The sequence below is a fragment of the Larimichthys crocea genome, chromosome I (assembly GCF_000972845.2).
Source record: "Larimichthys crocea isolate SSNF chromosome I, L_crocea_2.0, whole genome shotgun sequence".
Classification (NCBI taxonomy): Eukaryota; Metazoa; Chordata; class Actinopteri; family Sciaenidae; genus Larimichthys; species Larimichthys crocea.
In genome coordinates this window covers 16,946,963-16,971,975 of record NC_040011.1, presented here as the reverse complement: position 1 = coordinate 16,971,975, position 25,013 = coordinate 16,946,963, and the positions used below count along the sequence as shown (strand labels likewise).

Genomic DNA, 25,013 nt, shown 5'->3' with positions numbered 1-25,013 from the left:
ACACTCGCAGACTCACAGAAGCACACACACACACACACACACACACACACACACACACACACACACACACACACACACATACACCAAGTGGTAAAACCCAACTGTCAGCCTCTTGTCTCTTGTCTCGCCACAACTGCAGCAAACCACAAAAGGCATTACAGTTCTCTGACTGACTGACTGCCTTACTGTACATCTGGCTGTCTGACAGACTGAGACACACACACACGAGCCAACAGACATTCCCAATCAGTGTGGCCACCACCACCCACCTCATCTAGGCCATCATGGTGGCTTAATGAAGGACAGATCCCCATCGTCGCAGACCAAGAGTGGTTAGGGTTACACTTTCCGCAGAGGGGGAGCGGACTGGAACCAGCGTAAGTCGAAGATATTGCAGGAGAAAGAGCAAAAAAGCTGGAGTTAGGGGGGGGCAGTATGATATTGATAGAGACAGAAGGAGGGAAAAATCTTGTGCCATGTGGTCTGCATTTCACTGTAATCCCTGTTCTAGCCCGGTGTTCCTGCCTCTGTTCCCTCTTCAGCCCAAACCCAATCAGGCGGTTGCTGAAACCCGAGTGGCCACTCTGGTTCTTCCCAAAACCAGACAACCAGGTTCCCAGCGCCGCGGGAAACACATCCATTTATCTCTGGTCGATATACTGTACGCAGTGATATATGGCGCATAAATTATGTTTATAGGTGTCAGGGGTGCAGGGAAAGACCTCAGGGTGTAATGTACCTCACACAAACAGCACACACACACACACACACATAGACAAAATGCTGCATGGTGCACACTGTGGCCACATAATAATGCAGCTGAAAGACACGGGAAATGGACGATTTTATTGAAATATGTGTATGTCTGTCAGCAGGGCTGTGTGTGTGTGTGTGTGTGTGTGTGTGCGTGTGTCAGAGCTCGGTGGTGGAATAAGATCTGCTCTTTTTCACTTTCCATCTTTCTATCTTCTCATGTTCTTTCTTTTCCTTCTGGGCAACATTGTTTTCGTGGCATTCCTTCTCTCACACACGCACACATTTACACAAACACACACAGAGTTTCTTTTGAAAGAAGCGACAACAGTCATTTTTCACACAGCATATATTCCGTATTAACATACATTCATAGGCAGTATAGTCTTCTTCAGTGTATAAGTCTTTACAGATCTACAGTATGTCTCTATAATGATAGCACGTTATTATAGGAAAGCTTGGCTTTATGGTGGTGGTACAAGACAACAATAGAGTCCTCACAGTGGCATGGGAAATGTGAATGTGTGTGTGTATGAGAGAGAGAGGAATGGGGAATTGAATATATTGTGAGATGTCTCTTGCTGTGGGGCGAGGGCTCTATGTGCGCTCGGAGAGAAAGTGCTTCAGTCATCATGCATGGTGAACATGCTCGGTGACCCTCTGGCAGACCCCTTTGTGTTCTGTGTGTGTTTACATTGTGTGTATTTGCCGGTGCATGCAAGTCTCTGTGTGTTTACTCGTGTTTGCATTAAGCCAACCAGCATTTGGCAGATGGCATCCTAACTCAAAGATCAGCATTGATCTAAATGAGCACACAAGATGTTCTGAAATGGTGACAAATCATGTTTAAATCTGATCTGGAAACTGTTTTGACATAACGCTTCTGGTTGCTAACCCCATTAGCAGCTGTGGATATACAGATGTTTGTATGTGTGTGTTTTGTGTGTCTCATGCCCATCTCCTGCCAGTGCTACGGGCCTACAGAAAAGACAGGAAGGAGCTGACAGTGGCTTTCACCTGTCCATCATCAACCTCCCTCTGACAGAAAGAGAGAGTGTGTGTGAGTGGAGCAGCATCAGGGCATTGCAGGGGGTAAAATAAATGACTCAACAGCAACTGAACCTCAGCGCAGCACAGCCATGTACACTCAGGAAGAAAATCACAGAAAGTCCGCCTGTGACACACTCCTCTTTGTTGTTCGAGTCCGTCCTCTGACAGACTCAGCGTCTCCCTTTTTTTTTGACATCCAGCACTCAAAGTGAGTCCCCGAAGCAGCAGCAGCAGCAGCAGCAGCAAGGGCAGAGGGCAAACAACCCTCCTCTTGACCCCACCCCGACCCTTTGACCCCAACCCACCCATCTGCCCACCCATGGGTCCAGTTTGTCCCTTATTATCTCCACTCATCTGTCCCCTCCTTCTAGGTCCAAACTTCCGTCAATCTCCTCAGTCTCAACAAATAAGTTAAACATTACAAAAATAAGAAGCATCAATGACAAAGCAAATATGAGAGTGAGGGAGGGAGACAGAAAGTGAAAGATGCCCTCTACTTGAGAAGAAACAAACTGCCTCTGTAGCTTTGTAGGAAATCCCATGCATAATCTAATGATATCCATTACGTTGGCATAAAATGAATAGGATGACATTTGACCTCTCAGCCACTTAGTCTGTTTCCGTTGACCAGTAGTAAGAGGGTGGGGTGGTTTCAAGCTGGAGAAGAGGGAGCTTCACAAGTCCTCCTTGCTCCCTTTGGCCTTGGAGTTGAAATGTGGGGCGTTCATTTGTTCATCAGCAGTGCCCTCTGTAACCCCCCAACTCCCATCACCGGCAAGTGTGCATCTCCACCATTTTGCGGCACTGTTTGCATTTGACATAACAGCACCAGTGGAACTTACAGCTGCACCTGTCCACCACCTCCACCTCCTGTGTCTGGAAGCCGCGGCCACAGCACATAAGCTCGCAGCCATCGATGGCCTTTGAGGTTCTGTTGCACTGGCGGCCCACTGTACCCAGCATACCCGGCGTGCGCGGGTCATAGTCGCAGAAATCTGGACTGGGGTCCAGGTAGACCAGATCTTCATCTGTGTGAGGTTTGAACTGCGAGTTTCGAGGCACCAGGACTTTGGTGGTGCCCACCTTGCGCTGCTCCACCTCAGTGGCGCCATCAAACTTTTCCTTGATGACATTGCCCACTTTGCGGAAGGGCGGCATGGCTTTCCAGCAGGTCTTCACCTCACAGGAGCCGGACACGCCATGACATTTGCACTCCACACGCATGTGGGACAGGATAGCCTGCAGAGACGCCAAAGAACCTTAGGTTAACAGACAGAACTTCAAATAATGTGGTGAGTTCAGTTACGGATCTCAAACACTGTTTGTCTGCACAGTAACAACTAGCTTTTTACTTCTCCCAGAGCTGTAGCCAAGTTTCAGAAATGATGGACTGGGATTAGATTTTGACTCGGCTGCTGTGAGATTTAACATACTCTATTTCAGATCTTAGCACCTAAAAACTTGACTTGACCCTGTGTTTAATGTCTTAAAAACTTAAATCTTGGTTTTGAATTCTTCAAAATAACTCAACATTTGACCTGGACTTGTCTTGAATAACTTGAGATTTAACTTGAACTTTAATGTCAAATCAAATCAAATCATTTGAGACAAGATTTAGACTCTAGGAAGATTTAAGACTTGACCTTTAATGACTTGATTCTTGAGTGGATGTATCTTGAATTGCGAATTGAGACTTGCGCGTATTAAAAAAACTTGACATTTGACCTGGGCTAGACATTGACTTGGACTTATCTGAAATGACTTAAGACTTGACCTTTAATGACTTGAGACTTGAGTGCACTTATCTTGAATTGCGTGAGACTTAACTTGTATTTTATGAAACTTGTGTTAAAGAACTTGACATTTGACCCGAACCTGAATTTGTTTTAAGTCTTATGCGTTGCTGCTGTTTTCATAACTTTTAATAAACTAAACTTATTTAGAAAACTTTTCTCAACTTTAGAAAACATCTTCCTCAAACACTTACAAAGGTCAATGTGGGACATTTTTCTGAAATTCTTGTGCATTCTTTCATAACAAATTTTTCATTTCATCTCAATATTTTGCATTCCCATGCAATATGTTTTGCATTCACTCTGATCCATAGAGAAATACTGAGTGCTACAAAATAATAGAATCACAGTGGGTTCCAATCCTTGTGGCTTAACAATGATTTCTTGGTTACTGTTAATAGGAGGAGAAATGCAGCGACAGTCCGAGCAACAACCATATCCACAGCCACAGCTTCAACCCACCCAGCCTGGCAGAGCAGCTTCAGCTGTGGTTAAAAACCAGTCACTGTATACTGTCGGAGCTCAGCCTTTTGAAAGAAGTGATGAGCAATAAAAGCATAATGTAAAGTGTCACATCATCTCCTCTTTCTGTAGCATCTGCACATTTTTCTAGAATGGCGACGCAGTGATTGTCCCTATGGATCAGGGGGAACGCAATGGAAAAGATATTCCAAAAGGAATCGTTCAAGGGCAGTGAGTTACCTTCCTGCCAGCCTCGTTGTTGTGCAGGTTCATGAGAGCCCGACTGGAGGACTGGCCTTTACTCCTTTCCCTCACGTCCACAAAGGACTGTGAAAATGCCACTCCATACGCAATGTTATCACTGCAGCCCGACCACTGGAACCCTACGACAAGATATGAACAGAGAGACAGAAGGTGGTCATCTGTGTGCCACTGTCATCAGCCTTTAAAACATCGTACAAACACTACACACTAAAAAATCTGGCACACACACGCGCATAATTATGATAAGTGTCTGGCCCTTTTAAAATAAAACAATGTTTAAAATGTCAGATTATTTAGTCTTTAAATTGTTAAATGTACTGGATCAGTTGGTCATTCTGTCCTCCTTCTTGTGTGTGTGTGTTTGTGTGGAAGTGAGTGTGAGAGAGAGAGAGAGAGAGAGAGAGAGAAACTTACCCTCTGGGCTGACTCCATGTACATTGTGGTCACAGCCACATTTTTCCAGCTCTCCGCTGCTGCAGGCCCTTGTGACCGCAAACGCCACACTGGCTGCTGAGATGGCATACACAAAGGCTGCCTCACGAGTGCCTAACACACACACATACACAAAGACACAGTCATATTGTTTCATTATAACTGAAAAGACCTTCTCATTCTGAATGGCAAAAAAAAAAAAAAAAAACTGTATAAAGATAAAGAGTGCATTAAAGCCCACGGGAAGAAGGCCAGACATGTAGGAGCTAGTAAAGCCAAAACAAATGGAAACAAGCTAAAAAATGGCAGAATATTTGAAGATCGCAAAAAATAAGTCAGGCCAGATGTGATATCAAACATGTTTAGGTCATGCAGGTAAAAAAAACTGTTGAATTTTAAGGCTTATTTAGTGTCAGTCAGTTGTAATGGCGCGTGTCACATCAGTGTCTTGTCTGTGTCCAGATGCATGCAGGGAGTTTGTTGACAGAAAAGTGTATGATCTTACCCTGGGTGACCACTTTGCCAAACACAGGCATGGTCTCCAGAGTGGAGCAGTTCCATCGTCGGTTACGAAACTGGAACTGACACTCGTCAATTGCTAGCTGGGCTCCACGACGCACGGCATCCATCACCTCCACACTGCGCTTACAGATCTGAACCTGGAGCAAACACACAAACACACACAGAAGCTACATCAGCCACAAACACAGCACACACACTAACAAAATACTATTTAATCCATGTAGTAGTCTGCGTGATTTCCCAGGTTACAGAAAATTGACTCCTACTGCATTGGGAAAAGTCAGAGGATCACCAAATTAGATTTCATCCTCTAGGCAACATGAATATCTGGTACCAGATGGTGATGGTAATCCATCACAACATTTATCAGGCTATTACACTAAAAGACCACCTGCGGTTGGTTGAAGAGGAAAAGTCAAGGTATCACAAAAGTAGTTAGGATTAATTGTCTGGTGAACATGAATAAGTCTATCCAACAGTTACTGAGATGTTTCAGTCTGGACCAAACTGACTGACTGATCAATAGAGTGAATTTAGCTTTGCTGTACATGACTAAAAGTACACATTAGATTCTTTCTTTATTCAGTTTTGTATTGTATAGTATGAATTTGGCTGATTGACAAGGCAACTCTGGGGATGCCTCTAACCACTGGTAGCCACCAGTGCACTGGTTAATAAAATGTTAATTGACACTCCTTGTTGGTGAACCATGAAACTGAAGGACTGTTGTGCACTGAAGCAGGCCTAACTGAAATGCCTGAACATTTTCAATGTGTTAAATCAAGCAAGAGGGACGCTTTACTGCTTGACCAGATGTGATAGGAACAAACGCAAGAGATGTCAGTATGTCATGAACCCAAAACCTCTGCTTTTTATGGGCTCTCTTCCCTCCTCATCCAATGGCACAGCAACAGCTAATCATATTTGATCGCCTGGTTGTACACACTGCCCTGCTCCACAGATGCACCAGCTGTTTCTGTCCGGCATGCTTTGCCAAGGCCTTTTTTGAAGCAAATTGTGTCTGTAGCGATTTCTGCCTTTCTGTCTGATCGATTCCTGAACACTGGAAACTCAGTAAATTCAACAATCCTCTCAAAGGGCCAAATCTTTTGGTACTTTTCTGTAAAAAATTTAAAGAATTAACCCAAGACAATGACAAAGCTGCTGCTTTCAAAAACTACGCTGCACGTATGTCTAAACCTTTAAATCTTTCACTTTGTTTCCAAAGACCACTGCCACAGTAGGACTGAACAACTGAGTGCAATCCATTGAGGTGTATCATATGTGAATAGTTAAGGAGTTGTATACAGACAGAGTTAGTAAGTCATCATTGTCAGTAGGTAGAGGTGTGTACCTGTCTCTGGATGAGGCCTCGTAACCTCTCGCAGGTCTCCTCATCCCTGATGCTTCCCACTGATGACAGCTTGGCCAGGTACCTGACAGAGAAAACACAAAAGGACCTCTTTAGTGTCGAACGTACTGAATCTGATACCTGTGAGTCCAAGTGGTCCAAGATGAGATACAGGTAAGATAGAGGCTACGTATTATCACTTTTCTACAGCACGGTCACAGTTAATGTTCCCCTACAAACCAGGGATGATTGAATTTGACATCATTATTCAGATGAAGCAGACGTTGTGTACAAAGAGAGTTGGTTCCCATGACGTTGTGGGAATGTTTGGGATAAATATCTGGTTGTGAGGACATTGAGAGGAGGGAAAGTGGCTTATCATACAGGCCACCTCCAGGCCAGACAGGTCAGGAAGATATACTGCATAAACACACACACACAATCTAAGATGTGTGAGAGAATGGCATCAGTCTGGATGCCCTGACCCTCACACATCCACCTCACCTCACTTCAGTCTCATATCTCCAGTCTCCAGCTGCACCTTACAGAAATAGGCTTTCTCATAAGCTGGCAGAGAGTCTCCCACAGAGGGAGCAGGCGTGACTCTGTATTGTCTACACTACTCAAAATGTACTCAATTAAACAGATGCTGAGTCTAAAAATCTTCTAAACAATTGAAAGTTACACAGGTGAAATGAGATAACTCCTTATTTCTAGTGAAGTTTTTACGTATTTTGAAAGAAATGTTTGTATACTGACGTCACAAAAAGACGAGTCACTCTTGAAGACACCCAATTCGAAGAAACAGTTCCAACAACTTCATTTAGACTGTAAAAAGTAGAACTTTGTTGCATGTTTTTGTTCAACAACTTCATTAAATACCACTAGATAAAATAGACTGATTGTTGAGATATATTTTTCATCCGTCATCGAACACTTGAACATTTGGAAATTGTTGTGTCTTGTTACATTCCATGCATTGTTTTTTGGAGCATGGCAGGTGTCAAGGGAAAAAGACATTTTTGCAAACAAACAAATTATTATTTGTGCTGTCAGATGGTCAGGACACAATATTTAACAACACTATTTTGACCTGCTTCCAGTCCTTACGTTTAAGGTAGACTAACCACACTTTTTCCCCATTACCATTACATGGTTCAGCCTCAACTCAACTCGTTTGGAACCGTTCTTTTTTTATTTTCCGATGGCAAAAGCTGTGGATAGAATCTGGTACCTCTGTCAAAGGTAAACACACAATACTAAAACACTAAGAATTGTCACTGACGTTGTCACTTACAGAACAAAAGAGCAGAGTCTGTTAACCAGAATTGCCTTGTTGTTTTTGCTCTGATGGAGGATTTCCAAAAACTCTTTGGTGCATTCAGCCTTTTCTGAAACAAAGTTTGAACCTTGCTGACAAACAGTCTCAATTGTTTCACCAGTGTCATCATGACAAGCAGCCAGGAATTCTGCTCACATGGACGGCATTTTGTCTGCAGTCAGACATAAAATTAAGAAAAGGACCTAGTACCAAAACTGAGATGAGCTGAGCTGTAGCATGCAAATGTTGTCAACGTTGAACTTGAACTTTAGGGAATTGTAAAGAAAAAACTGTTTAACAAAAAGTATATTCAAGAATTCACACCCAAAACAGACTGCATTAAAACAGACTGCATTCAATCCAAACTGCACATTTACATTAGAATGTAGAAATTTTCCTCACTTTACACAGTGGTACATGCTCATCTAAAATGCAAGAACTGAAGCTGGCATCCAATGCAAACTGTATCCTGTAATCCCAAAGGGACAAATCTATGAATGTGATAACTCTTTGACTATGAAGGAATGAATTCAGTATTTTTGGGGGTTCCTGCATGCAGTGGGCAGAGTTTGAATATCAAAATGACCTTTAAAAATAAAGTAAAGGCAAATTCCAACCAAATTAACTTGGTAGACATGTTTTTTCCTTAAGGTTTCTCAAGCTTGTTTTATGAGTCTTGGGTTATGAGTTCCAAAGACCACACATACCTCTGTAAAGCCCTGTTAGCCTGTCTCAATCAAGCCGTGGCACAGATCCAGATTGCAGAGAATTCCGCTGTCAGATTATTGACGAAGCTATAATGCACAACACAGAGTCCTGCTACCAAATGTTTTACAGCAGCTGATAAAACTTGTATGTACAAAAAAGGTTTATGACATCCTGATTATTTAATCAATGTGTATAAATCACCTGTAAGCTACAGATTAGCTCTTTTAACCCTCCTGAGTTTGGGAGGTAACAGGGAGAGAAGTTTAGGATTAATGCCTTATGTGTCTACCATTTGTAAATGCTGGAGTATAATTAGTACATCATCCGTCCAGAGGTCAAACAGCTCCTCCTCTCCATTCACCCTCTCATCTCGTCCTCTCAACAGTTCAGATAATCTCTCTTTCTCTCTCTGTCTCTTTGATGGCCTTCTTTTTCTCTTCCCCTCCAGACAGTGTCAGTATTTAGCACTCATCGCTGCGATAACCCGGCTCTCTACCACTCCACCACATCTCAGCCACATCCGTTCACATCCACCCTCAAGGGTGACCTCACGCTGCCTCATAAGAGTGACTCATTTTCTTCAGGAGGCCCACCAAAGCCCCCCCATCCTTCATCAGAGTGTGTGCGATGTTTTCACGTCACAAATCCTTTGTTTAAAGCTGCACTAATGGTAATAATACATAAGATTTCAGATTTCAAAGGTTAGTTCTTGGTTCCTTTACAACCTAGTTGACTTATGAAGACTTTTGGCAAATGATAATGGCACACTGAATTTCCCGTCCTTTGACCCAAAATTCTCATAGGTGAGTCACTTTAAAGCAGCGATAGTGAATATATTTCAAATCACAAAGAATCAAATGACTGTGACTATGTGAAAGGTGTCAGTCCTAGTGATGAAGCCCAAAACTTTACTGTTTTGGTTCATTTTCACTATGCTTGAAAAAAACTGTACCCCACCTGCTCAGAAGACAGATACAGTTAGCTGGGTGAACATAGTGTAGCATTTGGCAGCTATACAGCTAGATATTTCCTTCAGGAGTTGGTAGAGACCAAAAACGGAGCTGAAAGGGGTGGCCAGGAACACAACTTCAAATGAAATCTAGTTAGTATAAGCCTGTCACTGTCAATCTATTTCAGTTGGCATTCGAATTCCCTTCTGCCGTCTGCTTGTTGCTGTTTTCAAAGTACCTATTGCTACGTTAAACAGCAATAACAGCCCTCGAGCTAGCAACCTACAAACTGAAAACTGCAAATTACACTAACCCTGATGTAGTCATGTGTAAAATGACAAGATAGCAGCTGTTACCTTTTCTTTTTATGTGATTTAGCCATTTTAATGCCATTGTGATTGCTTTCTTCAGTGTTGACACAGCGCTGTAAATGTTAGACTAAATGAAAGCTAATGTTGCTATGCAGCTGCTGGATGTGTAAATAGGCAGCTGTTGTTCCTAAAATGTTCCTCTTACTTAAAAAGGTGATTCAACATCATTGATGTTGATTTCACAACTTGTTTCTGTTGCCTCCAAGTGGCCAAAAAAGTTATGGCAGGTTTAAAGCCCTCATTGGGGGGATGAGACCATTCGTATCCTTCATCCTCCATATCTTTATTTTTGTGATTAAAATATTTCCTGTGGCATGTTAGAGTCAAAAAGTCAGAAAGAAAAGACTCAGTAACGTACACAGCAAAAGTTTGCTAACAGTTGCCATCATTAATGCTCATACCAGACTGTTTTTAACTGAGCAATTAAAAGCATCATTTGTTGTGTATGAATTCAGCTTTTCATTTGTAAGGAGAGGAATGTGTTATTTCTTCTTTGAAAAGTTACAAAAGTTACACTCTGGTCACTCGGGTCCAGTGTTTCACTGAAGATATGAAAAGAATTTGAAAGTGTTTTGTCCGTGAAGGACAGCAATATAAAAATGTGGAAAGATAACAGCAGGAAGAACGAGACCTGATAATTAAAATTCCTAGATCTCTGGAACATTTTTGGTGAATTGCACTGCAGTAAATCTAAACAGTTGGGGGAATCCTGCCACTGTCTGTCCTTGAGTTCTCTGTGAGGTTTTTTTTCTCCTCTCCTCTGCCACCTCCCCCTCCTCCCGGTGTGGATCTAGTCCAACTCTGCCCTGCTCTGATTTTCTCCATTGCAGTTGCAAGGCTTTCATCAAAGCCATGTGCGGCGTTTGATCCCTCTTTGTTGGATAGCGGAGCCTTGGGCAGGGCGCTACGTTTGGGTCGAGGCATCCAGCTGGGAGACCATCAGACGGCGATAAAAACAACCCATGGAGAAAACACAAGGCGACAGAAACCTGCCTGTCTGACGGGCAGCTCGATGCTCACAAAGACAGGATGACATCCCACTGGCCTGACATTCACCCTGGAAACATTTAATAAACACTAGATAAGCTGTTATTCAGGTGATTTTCTGGATATGCGTTTGTGTGTGTGTGTATACATGCGTGGGAAAAGTTCAGGACAGGCCTTGGATGAATGTGTGTGAGTGTCCTGTCTCACTTTATCTGTTCATTCTGCTGTGTATACCTTTCGCTTCCCAGAGACGAGGTTAACAAAACACCTCAACGAAGACAGAGGAGTCAACCCGTAGAAGGACAGAGCAACACACACACACACACACACACACACACACACACACACACCATCATCCCACATCTCATCCTCATTCCTCTCTTCTCTCGGTTTCCCTGGCCTCTGGTGGTTGCGTGCTTAAATCCCAGGGGCCTAAGCCCGGTGGAGCCAGTGGTGTTGTGAAGGCTGCGATGTGTAATGCAACACAAACACGCCGCGGCCTGCGAACGCACCACGGTCCAGGTGGAATGCCCCATACCTCCCACCCAGGCCCCCCCCACGGCCTCATGGGAGGCTGAAACTGATAATAAGAGATAATTCTAAACAGAGGAGATGCAGGTTGTTATCTCGAGACAGGAAATAAAGGCTAACAGAAAAATGGTGAATGCCACACAGAAAGCACTTTGAACCATTTCTATGCATTATTCATGAATGACTGAAGTGCAGTGTGGAAAAGATTAGTGAACATGTCTGAATAGATCAACGCAAAATGAATCAACATAGTTAATTCATGTTTAACCAAATAATATAAGCTCAAGGGTTCACTTACCATCAGAGCTTCATTCTGAATACAGACTGGGGAGTGAAGTGGTTAAAAGTTCTAAAAGTTCAGTGTTTAAACTTATTTATTTTCTTACACAAATCATTATAAAAGGTCCAGAATGAAAAGACTGATACAACTCTCTTGGGTAGGGCAAGCCAACAGACTTGAAACAGGGCGAAACAGCTGGCCCAGCTCTGAAGCTCAATAATAAACATGATATATCTAATTTGTTCAAAACTGTGTGAGTGTAAAAACAACAAGTTATATTTATACAAGCTGCCTGCGTCGGACTATTTCCTGGCTGTGAGCTGTGACTTCAGTATTGATCTTCTCAACTAACTCTCAGCAGGGAGCCAATAAGCGCATTTCTCAAAATCAGCAAGCAACTTCTAGCACACCTATAGGTTCTGGCAACTTGTGAACGCCACTATTTTCTGACATTTTATAGAGTAAACAACAAATAAATGAATCCCAGGAAAACTCTGACAGGTTCATCTTTAGTTACTGAAAAAGTCTCCAGTGATCCAACAGAGGTCTGGAGCTGCATGTTCCGTAATCATAAGCAACACAAACGTTAAAACTAAACCTAAACTGCAGTTTGCAGTGTGGATAGAATCTTTTGGTAACTGTTGTTATCTTACTTTACTTTTGACTTAGTCAAATCTAAAGTCTGCTAAAATAAGGTCTAATGGAAGAGAAATTAGGAACAGTGGAGAGGACAGAAATGCAGAGGGGACAGGGAGGGGGTGTAGGAGCGGGACACATCTGTATGACAGTCTTGTGCTTCAGTAAACTTCTCAGCGTTCCTGCACTCGCAGACGCACACTCGCACACACACACATGCAAAATGACACAGATGCTCACAAACTGTAGCACACTCTCAGTGCCTCCATCATCTCTAATGTGTATTTATATGAAAATATCCTCATGTTTGCTTTTCCAGTACTGAGCACACAGCAGAGGTACACAGTGACAGGTAAATATAGCATGGATGGGAAATGCACGGAGGAGAGAGTCTAAGAAACTTTTCTACTGAGGCACCGTGCACAGGTCTAACGGACCTGCAAGCAACGCATCAACAAGTTACAGTTAAGTTTTTAACTTGACACATTGACAAAATGTTTCTTTAGTTTCAGGTCAATAAAGTAAAGAAATCTCAGAAAGCCTTACATTTAGTGTAAGTACAGAGCGGCAGGCGGCAGAGATTTAAATTGCTCTTAGAGACAAGTGTGACTGTGGTGTGACCTGAGCTAACCCTCCCTGTCCCCTCTGCAGTGGACGCATACAGTGTGTAAAACATATAGGGACCTGTAGAGGGCACTATTCTCTCAGTTTAACTTCAGCCACCACCACTGAACCACAGCACAGCAGTAAGCTTGCTCCTCCGCCCCTCTGAACCTTTTTGTGGCTCCACTGATGGCTTCAGATGATCAGACTGCCCTGAGCAGACAATGTTGTGCCGAGTGTGCTCAAATTGTTCTTGAGAAAACAACTCTGGTCGAGTGCGTGAAATACATACGAAGCCTTTAAACTTCTACATCCAGTTTGAGAAAGAAGTTTGGATCTGTAGTATTAAAGCAGTGTTTTCCGCGATGACAAAAAGGTTAAAAATAACATCTATTAAGACTGAATTTGGAATATGGATTGGCAGCATGCAGATGAAACATCAGGTCAAACATTAAATGACAAATTTCACATCAAGCATCTGAGAAAAGATCAGTGTAGATTCAGTTAAGGCGCTCTAACCTCACACTGACCCATGAACCATGTCTGAAAGTGTCTGTGAGTCATGACCTCACCACAACGTTCGACCTCCCCACAACATTTCAGAGATCTCTCCAGATATATACACAGCAAAGTGAAGTTAAGAACACACAAGTTCACCTGCACAATCCACTGTGTTTAATCTACACTGTAAAAACAACAATTTCAACACAGTTTAAATAAGGCTAATTTGATTGGCACGGCGGGTCGCTGTTTAAATTGTATCATCAAACATGTCGATCACACAAGTTGAACCATCGTTCTGAATGAATGAGCGCTGTACATTGAAGTGTAAGTGAGCGAGTAACCTTAACAGCAGTACTCTGTTTATGTTGAAACTGTTTTAGAGCTGACGATTCAACAAAAGTTTGGGCTGCTGTTGAACTTCATAGATTTTCTGTTATTTATCTTAACCTCACTGATATAAATGCCGTGGACAAAATAATAGAAACACCTGTCAGGAACTGAAAGCAGATTTATTGCAGGGCTATTGGACTGGCAATAAACTGATAAACTGTATGTAGCAAATGTCAGGATGATGAAGTTTGGGTGCATAAAACAGCTGCAGCTGCAACTTATCATCATGTAGTCACCATGACCATCAGCAACTGCTTCAGTAACTCTGACCAAATGGTTTGATTTGTCTAACCCTAACCACAGTACACGTGATAATAACTAATAATACTACAAATGTGTGCTGCTTGTTGGAATAATCAAAAAGATTGTCATTAAATAATCTGGTGATAACAGAATCATACTGTTTCTTTGCAAGCAGCCGATCGAACCAAGCTACGGTTACCCAGTTCACGTCTCTGCAGAGTATATATCCAACATGAGGTGTGTAAGACCCCCCCCCACCGCCCCAGAAATGGACTGTTCATGTGGCTGTGATCAGGCAAGTGCCACAAATCACACTGATAGACGAAACAAACTCTTGAAGGACATTCACCTTTATATTATGTCTGCACGACTTCTTTTTATACTGCTGCAACTGCTTTACTTTAACTTTTAACCATGTCTACTATTTTCTATAATTGTGTATAATTGTATAAATATGTGTGTGTGTGTCTTATATATATGAATGTTAAAATATATCTAATACACATCTGTAGAGAAATGAAGAAAACAAATAAAAATAAACCGTGCTTTGAAATAGTAAGTGCTAATCTTTTGGGACAGTCTGTGTTTGCATTCAGGAATAAACCCTAACCCTAACCCTCGAACCCATAAATAAATTAATTAATAAATAATAAGAAGAATATAATAAATCTCCTTCAATGCTCATTAAAAACAACAAATGAAAAGAGAAAGCACTGCTGACAACAGCGGCTGGGTTCAGGAGGAGGAGCAGGACGAGGAGGAGGAGGGTGGTGGTGCCGGTAATAATGAGTGGGTGTGTGGGTTACTGTATGACGGACTATGTGGATCTAATTTTGAGTCATAATACTCAAAATAGCCCTTAGCCCTAGCTCTTTTGTATTGAGTGACAAATGAAATGAACGTAGGTGGGGGACAGCGAATGAAAGAATGAAAGATAAGATGTAGGGATGTGAGGTCTGAGGAACATTGAGCCCAAAGACAGTGAAGGGGAAGAAAGTGAGTCAGAGAGAAAGTGAAGTGATAAGAGGTGAACATGGAAACTATGTGATGAGTTCAATTAACACAGTTACTGAGCAGCTAGACTGTGTGTATGTGTGTGTCTGTGTGCCCACGCGTGTGTCTGGGTGTATTTATATGCTGCTGGCTCCACTAGAGCTCATTTCCCCCTAAAAATAACATGCTCTGCCAACACCACAGCCCTCACACACACATACACACACCTACACGCACACACACACACACACACACACGCACACACACACCTACACAAAAACACACTCTCACACACGCATTTGGGAAAAGAGGCAATAAAAGCCATGAAATTAACCTCCTGCCTGGTGTTAGTGCCGTGGCCCCAAAAGGGTAGGGATCAATTAGTGTGTGTGTGTGTGTCAGTATACTGTCCAGGCATACCAGCCATAGCTTTCAGCCGTTTTAATGCCACTGCCCTCTGATTCTTTGTTGTGTTTTTGATTGTCTTGTTTCTGTCTATAAAAGTATTTCAGGTGATGTCACAAACACTCCGGCGGCCATGTTTAGAAGTCCGTTGGAAAACAATAGCTGCGAACAGCTGATTGTTTCTAAATGCAGGACTTGGCAGCAGAAGATTCCTATGCGGTGTACCTGCAGCCATTTCTGTGTTTAGGTAAAGTTAGCTTTTAGCGCACCATGTGGCTAAAACAGGCACAAAATGTATTATACTAGCAAAGTGCCAAAATGTTTTTCCCCCCGCTCAGTTGGGGTCGATCAAACAAAGATGATGAGTTTTTTAAGTATGTATTGTATGGCATGCTAACATTCCCACAAAGCCAATGCTAACGTGCTAATGTTAAGTCGTTATCATCAGCTGATTTCTACAAAACAATAAAAGTACAGCTGAGAATGATGTCTGTCTGGCAGATGTTTTAGATTAAGACTTCATGATGGCACTGATAGACAAGTTATAGGATCAGCAAAGTGTTCAGGTTTCCTCCTCTGGGAACCATGAATCCACCCAGTAGTTGTTGAGATATTTCAGTCAGGATCAAAGCAATGGACTGAGCAGCAGTCACGCTGACATTGCTATCCATAAAGCTCTACAGCAAGCATGGATAAAAAGAGAAAAATAGTTGCATTAAAGCAGCTTCCACAAGTGTTAGCCCGACAGCTTGAAAATGGTTCAGAAGCTAACTCGAGGATTGGATAGATAAGAAGATAAGCTTGCTTGTAAAATTGAAATCATTCATGTGCAGCGGGCAGGTTTGGACATGCACCATTTACAGCCCTGCTTACTATTTACACAGTTAACACGCGTGTATCAACTGTGTGTTGTACACAAGTCTGTATTTATAAAGAGCGCTCTGTGTATGGGGTTAGACATTTCAGCATGGTTCTCACCAGTCTGGTACTTCACCTCTGAACAGAATCCCTTTTACAGTTTTTAAAATGCTTTAAATGTTTCATTTTAAGATTAAGATGAAGTACTGGGAAGTAGGCAAAAACATGGATTTATTTCTCTATAGACCAATAAATCACTGAATGTTACATTCAATATACTTTTTAAGACTTTTCAATAAACGTTTTCATTTTGCTTTGCTCCGCAGTGTGCTCTGCCATTCATAACTAAAAGGTTTTACCTCTAGACAGGGGCTTGATTTATGGGAATCCCCACAACTTGTGCCTAATTAGTTTAGCCTATATTTGTTTACTTTAACAAATTGGCACAATTAAACTACAGCTATCATTGGATCGCTTTTGATACTGAAGAAAACTTGATGATTCTCAGGCAAGTTCTAGAGTAATAATCTTTTTCCGAAGATTCCTAAACAGATTTCTGAGAGTTTATTTCATATTCATGATGGACATCTGAGATATTCTTGGAAAGTAAGTCACACTGAATCTAAAAATATGTGTATCAAGTCTGTGTGTTCAGATTTGACTAAGTTAAGACTTCAAGACTCCAAGATTTCAATGCAAATTACAGCAATTGAGCACTACGGGTTTTAAAATACTTTAATTGCCTCCATGAGTTGTGTGTCACAACCACTACTTCTGTTGGAACTGCTGACTGTTGAGCGAGCCAAGCTACAATAACTTTCAATTGTTTCAGAACACTGGCATGCACTGCACATCACATCTGTCCTTCTCATCACCTCCTTCAAGTCTCACACTACAGAACAGTTCTGTGCCGCTTTGTTTAATTTGCTCTATAACCAATGCATCTAACAGAAGCTGCAGTATACATTCAAAAATGCAGTCAGCTGTTCACAGCCATTTCTGCCCAAGAGCACTAGCCAACCAACATGGCCGCCACAGGGTATGTTATGTCTCCTAAAAGCCCCGCACACCTCGTGTGGATCTGCCAGGACTGCCTCTCGTCTTTCAGCAACCCAGGTGTTTCCTCGTCAGCCACAAGCTCTCCTGGCGGTAATCTGGTCATCCTGAGCGATTCCCCGTGGCTCCAAAGTGTGTCACGATAATTGTACACACTCTGGTGACAAGAGGGCTCGAAATAACATGCCACAGCTTTACCACATTCATGTGTGCGTGTGTGAGTGTGTTTGAAAGAAGTGTGAGGCGCCAGCGTGTACCGCAATGCCAAGGTCTCTGCTTTCTCTGGTTACCCATCAGCTGCCCTCTCTTTAGCACCTCACCATGGTTGTCCAGGACATATACATGTATATTCACACACGTACACCTACACACACACACAAAGAATCTCAAAGACAATGAAAGAGCGGTGTGAGTGCTTTTTATCCTACAGTATATAAACAGATATCCATGATGTGCTGCTTGTGAGTTTTCTAACATATGCGTACCACCATGATGCTACTGACAAGCTGTGGAGTCGTAATGTAAGTTTCTAGAAAATCATAAGTAATCTGCCTAAACCAGAACATTTAATGATCTTCCAGTCATATTCATTTCCATATTCTGGTTGCTTTGCCGTTGTATCTTTTGCCTCATGTTGATCCAAACCTGAACCCACTGTTCCTACTGAACTGAAGTGTTTAAAAAAGCAAACACTCAACTCTTACTAGGTTTTAAAGGGCATGGGCTTTACTGAGCAAATAAATGAGGATTATAATCCTTTCTCCAGAGCAGATTCATGACCGTTTAGCTAAACAAATAAATGAAACGAAGGCTACTCTCGTTTTTTGTCTTTTCTTTAGACAGATGCCAGAAGTAATCTTTCTTTAGCCACAGCGGCGGTGAGAGAGATTATTCATAACCACTAGGGTTCTTCTTTTTCTAAGGTCAGTGTCAAAGGTTTTCATTTTTACCCTGTAAGTAACCTTTGAATACATTTTGAAACAAGGGCACAGTTGAATGAATATTACAAAAATATTGCTTTTATTTAATTTTTTGGTGAAAACAGGACAGAGTGCTTTATTTTCATGTCTGCTCTGTGGATCACCAAAGTCATTAGGATTCATCTCAAACCAGCAATGTTTGTAACAGATCTAATATCCATGTTTCACAGGATATTAGAGAAGTGTGTATCGAAAAGACAAATGATGCAATACTTGTTGAGTTATTTCAGTCTGGATAAAAGTGATGGACCAACCAGGTCATGCCTCTAGTATTTGCTGAAGATAACAGATAACTGTACTAACTTGTACCCAAACCATGATCTTTCCCTAAACCTAACCAAGTGTTTTTGTGTTTAATCAAACCTTAACCACACTGTTGTTATGGTTGGCTTCTTACAACGACATCACGGTGTGGCCAAAATTTTTATAGCGGCTAACATAGCTGTAGACTGAAAAATAACTAAAATATTCTAAATATCACTTTGTGTAAGGAAATGTGCATTCACCTATTAATTATTATTGTCCAATAATATGAATTTTCAGGATTATTATTATTATTAGTAGTAGTAGTAGTATTGCTACTTTTAGCTTTAGCTTTCATTTTAGTTGATTCTGGCGACCCCTGTGGACAAAAACGGTAGTATGCCTACCACCTTGTTTCATTTATCCAACCTAATCTGACCCGGTGACAGGAGGCATTAAGAATAACAAAATAAAACAGCCAATCTTCTGACGCAGATCCTTTAGATTCATCAGTATGTACTGTTGACTGTATGACTGTTTCAGTTAAAAACGCCTTGTAGTATGTTTACATAATTATTAGTACTTCTTCCTCCACTGTGAGCTTAATGACTCCTGTTGGTAATTCATTTGATTTCTCACAAGTCAGTACATTCCTAAGTTATTTTATTTGATTTCAAAACACACACACACACACACACAGACACATACACACTACTTTCCTGCTTCCTCTTTAACACCGTCATCTGTGCATAACTGTATGTGAGCTGGTGCTACCATTCTTGTGTGGTCAGTGTGGTAATTACAGAGTGTGTGGCACCGTTGGGGAAGATGCCAGCTTACATGCTTAATCAAAAAACAAATCACACACAGAGAAACACAGAAACACACACACACGGCAGACCTGGAGCGACGTGCAGGTGCAGCAGAACCAGTCGGAGCAGGGCAAAGAGGAGGAAGAGGAGGAGGAGGAGGAGGGCGATGACGGACAAACTAATGAAAAGTAGCATTGAAATCCCCATTCGGCAGCGGGACACTCGACACATGACTCAGCAGCCACAGGGATTTTGGCAAAGTGATCACATCCTGGCTCAAGGGGCTAAAGGTGACAGGCACAGACAGAGCCACAGGTGAGGTAAACAAACAGTCCGGTTCAGGCTGCGGTTTGACATGACGTAAGAACAGCTGAGAGTAAAAACATTTTAGCTATTCTGAATCATAGTCAGCAAATGCAAATTGTAAGAAATGTTTTCATGTGTGAAACCACAAGAATCTGTCACATTTCTCCAACACAGTTTATGAACAGAACTAGAGTTGACACTGACCTTAACCGACAACCATGTCCACTATTTTCATGATGAATAAGTTCATAATTTCACCTCTAAAATGTCAGAAAATAGAAAATTCTCAGAGACCAGGGTGACATATTGAAATTACTTTTGTTATCTAACAGTCCAAAACCTCTGAATGTATTCTTATTACACACGAAGAATAAACTAAATATTCAACCAGAGCTGAGCTACTCAGACTGAAAACAGTCGTATGACAGTCGCTTTGTCAAGTCTCAGAAAAACAACTATGCAAGCAAGTGTGTAAAAGAGTCAAATGTCTGTACTGATCGATCCATCGATTGCCTGCTGTATGTTTCTCAAAGTTTAGAACACACTTCCACCTTCATGACGAGGTCGCATGGCCTGACAGCACCACATCAACCACAGATATCAGATTAAATAAGACCGTTCCAGGTAAAAAAAGTTATGTTCAGCTTACAGCTACAGAATTAGCTTGACTGGCTCACTTTGTAGTCGCAGGAGGAGCTTGATGTTTCTGTGGTGAAAAAGCTCTGACGCAAACATTTCAGTACAATGATGCAGGTTATAAAGTTTGTGGTCTGGAATCTGATTAATCAACATGAATATAATCTAATACAGGATATATTTTATTATCATAACACACTTGTTACACAATAAGCTGCATCATTAAAAAAACTGGACCGTGGCTACACTGAGAATCTGTGTTTTAGTTGAAGAAATCCTATTAATACATGCTTCGAATGACCAGACAACTTCTCTTATGGTATCACATTGTTACAAAGACATCATCAAACACAAAACCAACACAGCTGATCCCAGAGCTGTACAGGAGAGCTGATCTAATTAGTGCCGCTGTGTAAATATCATTGTCAGTCCTTCACACTGTGATTATGAAACTGCTCCGACATTTGATCACAAGCAGCAGATCCACAACGTGACACATCCTCACTTCCATAGGAAGTTAGAAAGCTATTTTTTGATGAATCTCATAGTGTCAGTTCATTATTATCGTTATGTAATACTTTTAGAAAGGGATTGCTCACAGCTGTAGCCATGCAGATGGAACATCTTCCTGACTCATTTCATTGAAATATTTGAAAGAAAGAAAGTAAGTGGCAGTGAACATCTGGCTGACATGAGGTGAAGTGATATAGAGAGACGTTAATTAACAATTGTAATGAACAGTCCTGTCCAGTCAAGTACTGTTATGGGAAGTTACACAGTCCTCCATGTTTCCAACATGTTTGATGGTTCCAGCTAACAGCAATAATCTCTCTCCTAATTGCTTCCCATCCTTTGGCCCTCAGTGTAACCCGCTGCCGTGTGCGTGGAAGTGAAACTGAAGCTTGAGGTGATTGTTGACGTGTTGAGGACTGACACACAGACCCACACAGATTTTCCTCAACAGTGCGATCCCGTCAAGCAGACTGGCAGCTCGGCAGCCTGCCTGTACATGCCTGCTCTGCGCTGCTGTCACCACGCCTTCAGCCCCAAACAGCACAATTACCCTGCACTCAGTGACAAGAGTTCAAGGTAGGCAGTGCTGTTTGGCAAGGCTGTAATTTGATTTATTCTGATGAATCTGTCAGCGATATCAGTTAGGCTGTCTGCAGCACTCTCCTCATGTAAACATATGAGGTTTCAGTGAGTCTTACAAAGGTGTTAATGCAGAGAACAACAAGTGCAAATGTGAAGGTCAACATACAGTTACTATGTGGCACAGCAGCCACAATTTAAGACCCTATATGCAGATTACAAGGTAACTATGTCATGTAATAATAACAGGTAGAATTCATACCACCGGAGGCTCTATTCTCTGGAGGGGAACAGGAAGGTCCTCACTAAATGATGAGCACCGCTTGTGAATTTGCTGAAGTTAAGAGGAATGAATGGCAGCAGAAAATGGAGCGGAGCCTGCGGAGGAATGCAGAAACCCACCTAACCACCTCCCACAGGCTGCCGGGAGAGCAGGCACACACATGCGACCCAACCGACCGGGCCCCAGGAAAGAAGTGGCACTGCACAGTTCAGCTACAGAGTCACACTGTGTGTTATCCTCAGCGGGGGTTTACAGTCCCTCTAACATCCCCCAAGATTACATAAAGACATGAGTAATAAAGTATTCTGATATATGTCTCTGAGACTGTTGTTGAACTTTTAATCTTTCCTTATCTCCTGAGATATTTGTCACTGTAATGTTCATACACACACTTGGTGTCCGCCTGCAGAATTTAATTTAATTTTTTTATTTAGTAAATTAATAATAATCCTTTTCTGCTTTATTTATTTATGTATTTAAAACATTTAAGCATCACTGTAATAGATGTTTGGTATGTGGGACTGGTGATTTGTTGGGATATTTATGCTTTTTATGACAAACACGTTTTGAGGGATGCAGACCAGATGTTTCATTTGTTGGTTTCTTGAAGACTTTTTTACAATTTTTCTTTCCATTTACAAGAAAATTATCACATTAGGTTTTACAAGCCACACTAAAATAAATTCTTAATTCTCTCTGCGAGGTCTCCACTGCATCATTTCCAAAATCTCTCAAAAATGTTGACAGTTATTAAAGCAAATAAAAGTGAGGCAGAGGGGACCCGATGAAAAAAAAAGTCATTTGACATCAACTTTATGAAGTTCTGCCCAGCTTCGACATGTGTGTTACTGCACACTTCCACCTGCTATTAAAGATATTACTTTCATGCATAAAGCTTCTTTTTCACATGCAAAATATATTCCAATAGTCATATTCAATTAAGAATATGAAATTTCACCTATATGCAAGCCTGCAGCTCTCCAAAAAGAACATGTGCTTTTTCACTTCTGGGTAACTTTTTTTGTGAGGGTCTTTGCAGGAGGATGTAGCGGTGTTGGTGAGTTATTAAGTCTGGGAGAGAAAGTGTGTGCCTGTGTGTGATGGTTAACAATTAACCTGAGCGGCCACTGAGCTGGAGGGAAAGAGGACAGAAGAAGATGATATGTGAGGATGAGGAGGATTAATAAGGAGGAGGAGGTCAGGTGAATGATAACAGTGGAGGTGGGAAAAAAAGAGTGAGGGACGTGGTCCACTTTCTAAAATCAGGATTAGAGACTTTGAGTCCAACTTACAGCCAGTTACTCGCGTTGGCCGAGAGGAGCGCACAGCAGAGCATCAGGACGCACCGCAAAACATATTCCTCGGTCATCTCGAGAGGGAGGTCGGGGAGGTCGGTGAGAGCTGAAATAATCCCGAGGTGGACAGGGGGTCGGCGGTGAAAAAGAAGCAGCGGCAGGGCAGGCTGTTAATCCATCGTCCCGCATCCAAGTGGATCATCCACCGGAGAGGCGCGCAGCTTCACGGTCCGTCCGCCCGGTTCTCCCGTCCCCTCCTTCAGACACTCCGCGCTCTGAAGGGACGGGGAGAAGGGGGGGAAAGAGGGATGCTAAAAATACGATCAAAACTCTGGAGCCGCTCGGGCTGAATCGGACCCTTCTTCTTAATCAACTTGTTTGCTTTCCTTCTCAGCTGCGCGTTAACGGCAGCCGAGAGAGCGCGTGGAGAGGCAGTCAAATAAAAAAACAAAATGAAAGAGCTCTCGGCCGGTTCTTCCTTCTCTCTGGAGGCTTTATCACCCGCCTGGCCGGGTCCCGCTCTTAAGACAAGCAGGGCTCTCCTGTCAGTGCGCCGCGGTGCTCTCCAACTCTCCCCCGACACATGCACACACACTCTGAGCGTAAATACGCACGGGCCCTCCTCGCACACCACCGTCTCTCGGTGAGTCTGGCAGAGGAGAGAGTGTGTGCTGACTTTAGTTGAGGGGCGGTGCGAGGAGGATATAGAGGTATGGCAGCGAGATGGGAGTTTTTTGGGGATGAAGGAGGCGGGTTCAGTGCGCTGCTAAGGTAGTGTGTGTGTGTGTGTGTAGACGGGACAATGTGTGTGTTTTAGAGGTCTCCTGGGAGGATGCAATAGCACAGCCATTCACTAATGCCCTCCCCAGCCGCCCTCCACTCCTCTCCAACACACACATAAACACACTCTCTTACACACACACACTCACACACTCCTTAAACCGCACACACTTCTTGGCAGCGGCTCGCTCTCCCTGTCACACACTCAACTCAACCAAATATTCTGCGGTCAACAGGCTATTTAAAGCTTGGCTGCAAAACGTCTGCATTTGAAACCAGCAAATCCCAATAATATGACAAATGTCAGCTACAGGCTATTGATTGATGAAAACGTTGTAGGAGGATAATAAGGTGAAGCAGCCATGCTGGGCTCGTGTAATACCACTGAGGACTCTATATGACTCACCTGATCCTGGCGGAGGAGAAGAGCGAGGTGGAGGACTGAGGAGTGAAAGATGATATTTTATTTACATAACAAAAAATGTACAGGAGAAAATAACACACACCCACATGCACACACACACACACACACACACACACACACAGCTTATTTATTGTGCAGGAATCAAAGCTGCCCGAGCCCATCACTACAATTGACCTGTTCAAACCCACAGCATTTTATTTTTAACTCAAAGTTTCCAAATATACCAAATATGTCTGAGTGAATTATGGGCAAAGGTGTATATAGAGATGCACAAACATGTGGAGTATTCCTATTTAACATGTCACTGCCATGAGAATCTTTGCGCTGGGTTATGTTTGAATGTCCATTCAGTGTCAGCAGCTGTGGTTTGAATGAAATGAATGAGAGGTGTGCTCGGATTAAAGTCATTTACAGTCTGAGAGTTTCATTTAAGACAAGACAGAACTTTATTCAACCTGAAGGAACGGTTTGTGTGCTCAAGAGAATACAGAGTGAGTAACATACAGCACATACATACATAAATACATATAAATATAATATATATAAGGTAATATATAAGATAAGACAATATCATTATTGATCCCAGGAGGGAAATTAAATATAGAAAGTGCGCAAAAAGACAGCAAGAGGATAAGTAAAATAAGTATATGTAAAAATACCAGACAGCTAAACCAGTGCATTTAAATGTGTATGAATAAA

At 42.2% G+C, this 25,013-nt stretch overlaps 1 protein-coding gene across 1 annotated transcript; it reads right to left on the bottom strand.

The window, feature by feature from the left end:
- Positions 1-1,084: 1,084 nt before the first annotated feature.
- On the bottom strand, positions 1,085-23,773 carry wnt4 (wingless-type MMTV integration site family, member 4). Its single transcript, XM_019267244.2, has 6 exons — positions 23,108-23,773; positions 6,631-6,712; positions 5,260-5,413; positions 4,737-4,868; positions 4,299-4,441; positions 1,085-3,042 (listed from the first exon to the last, which is right to left on the bottom strand). Exons 1-6 carry the CDS (start codon positions 23,182-23,184, stop codon positions 2,572-2,574), a joined length of 1,059 nt encoding a protein of 352 aa, XP_019122789.1. The 5' UTR covers positions 23,185-23,773; the 3' UTR covers positions 1,085-2,571.
- Between the last annotated feature and the right edge of the window lie 1,240 nt (positions 23,774-25,013).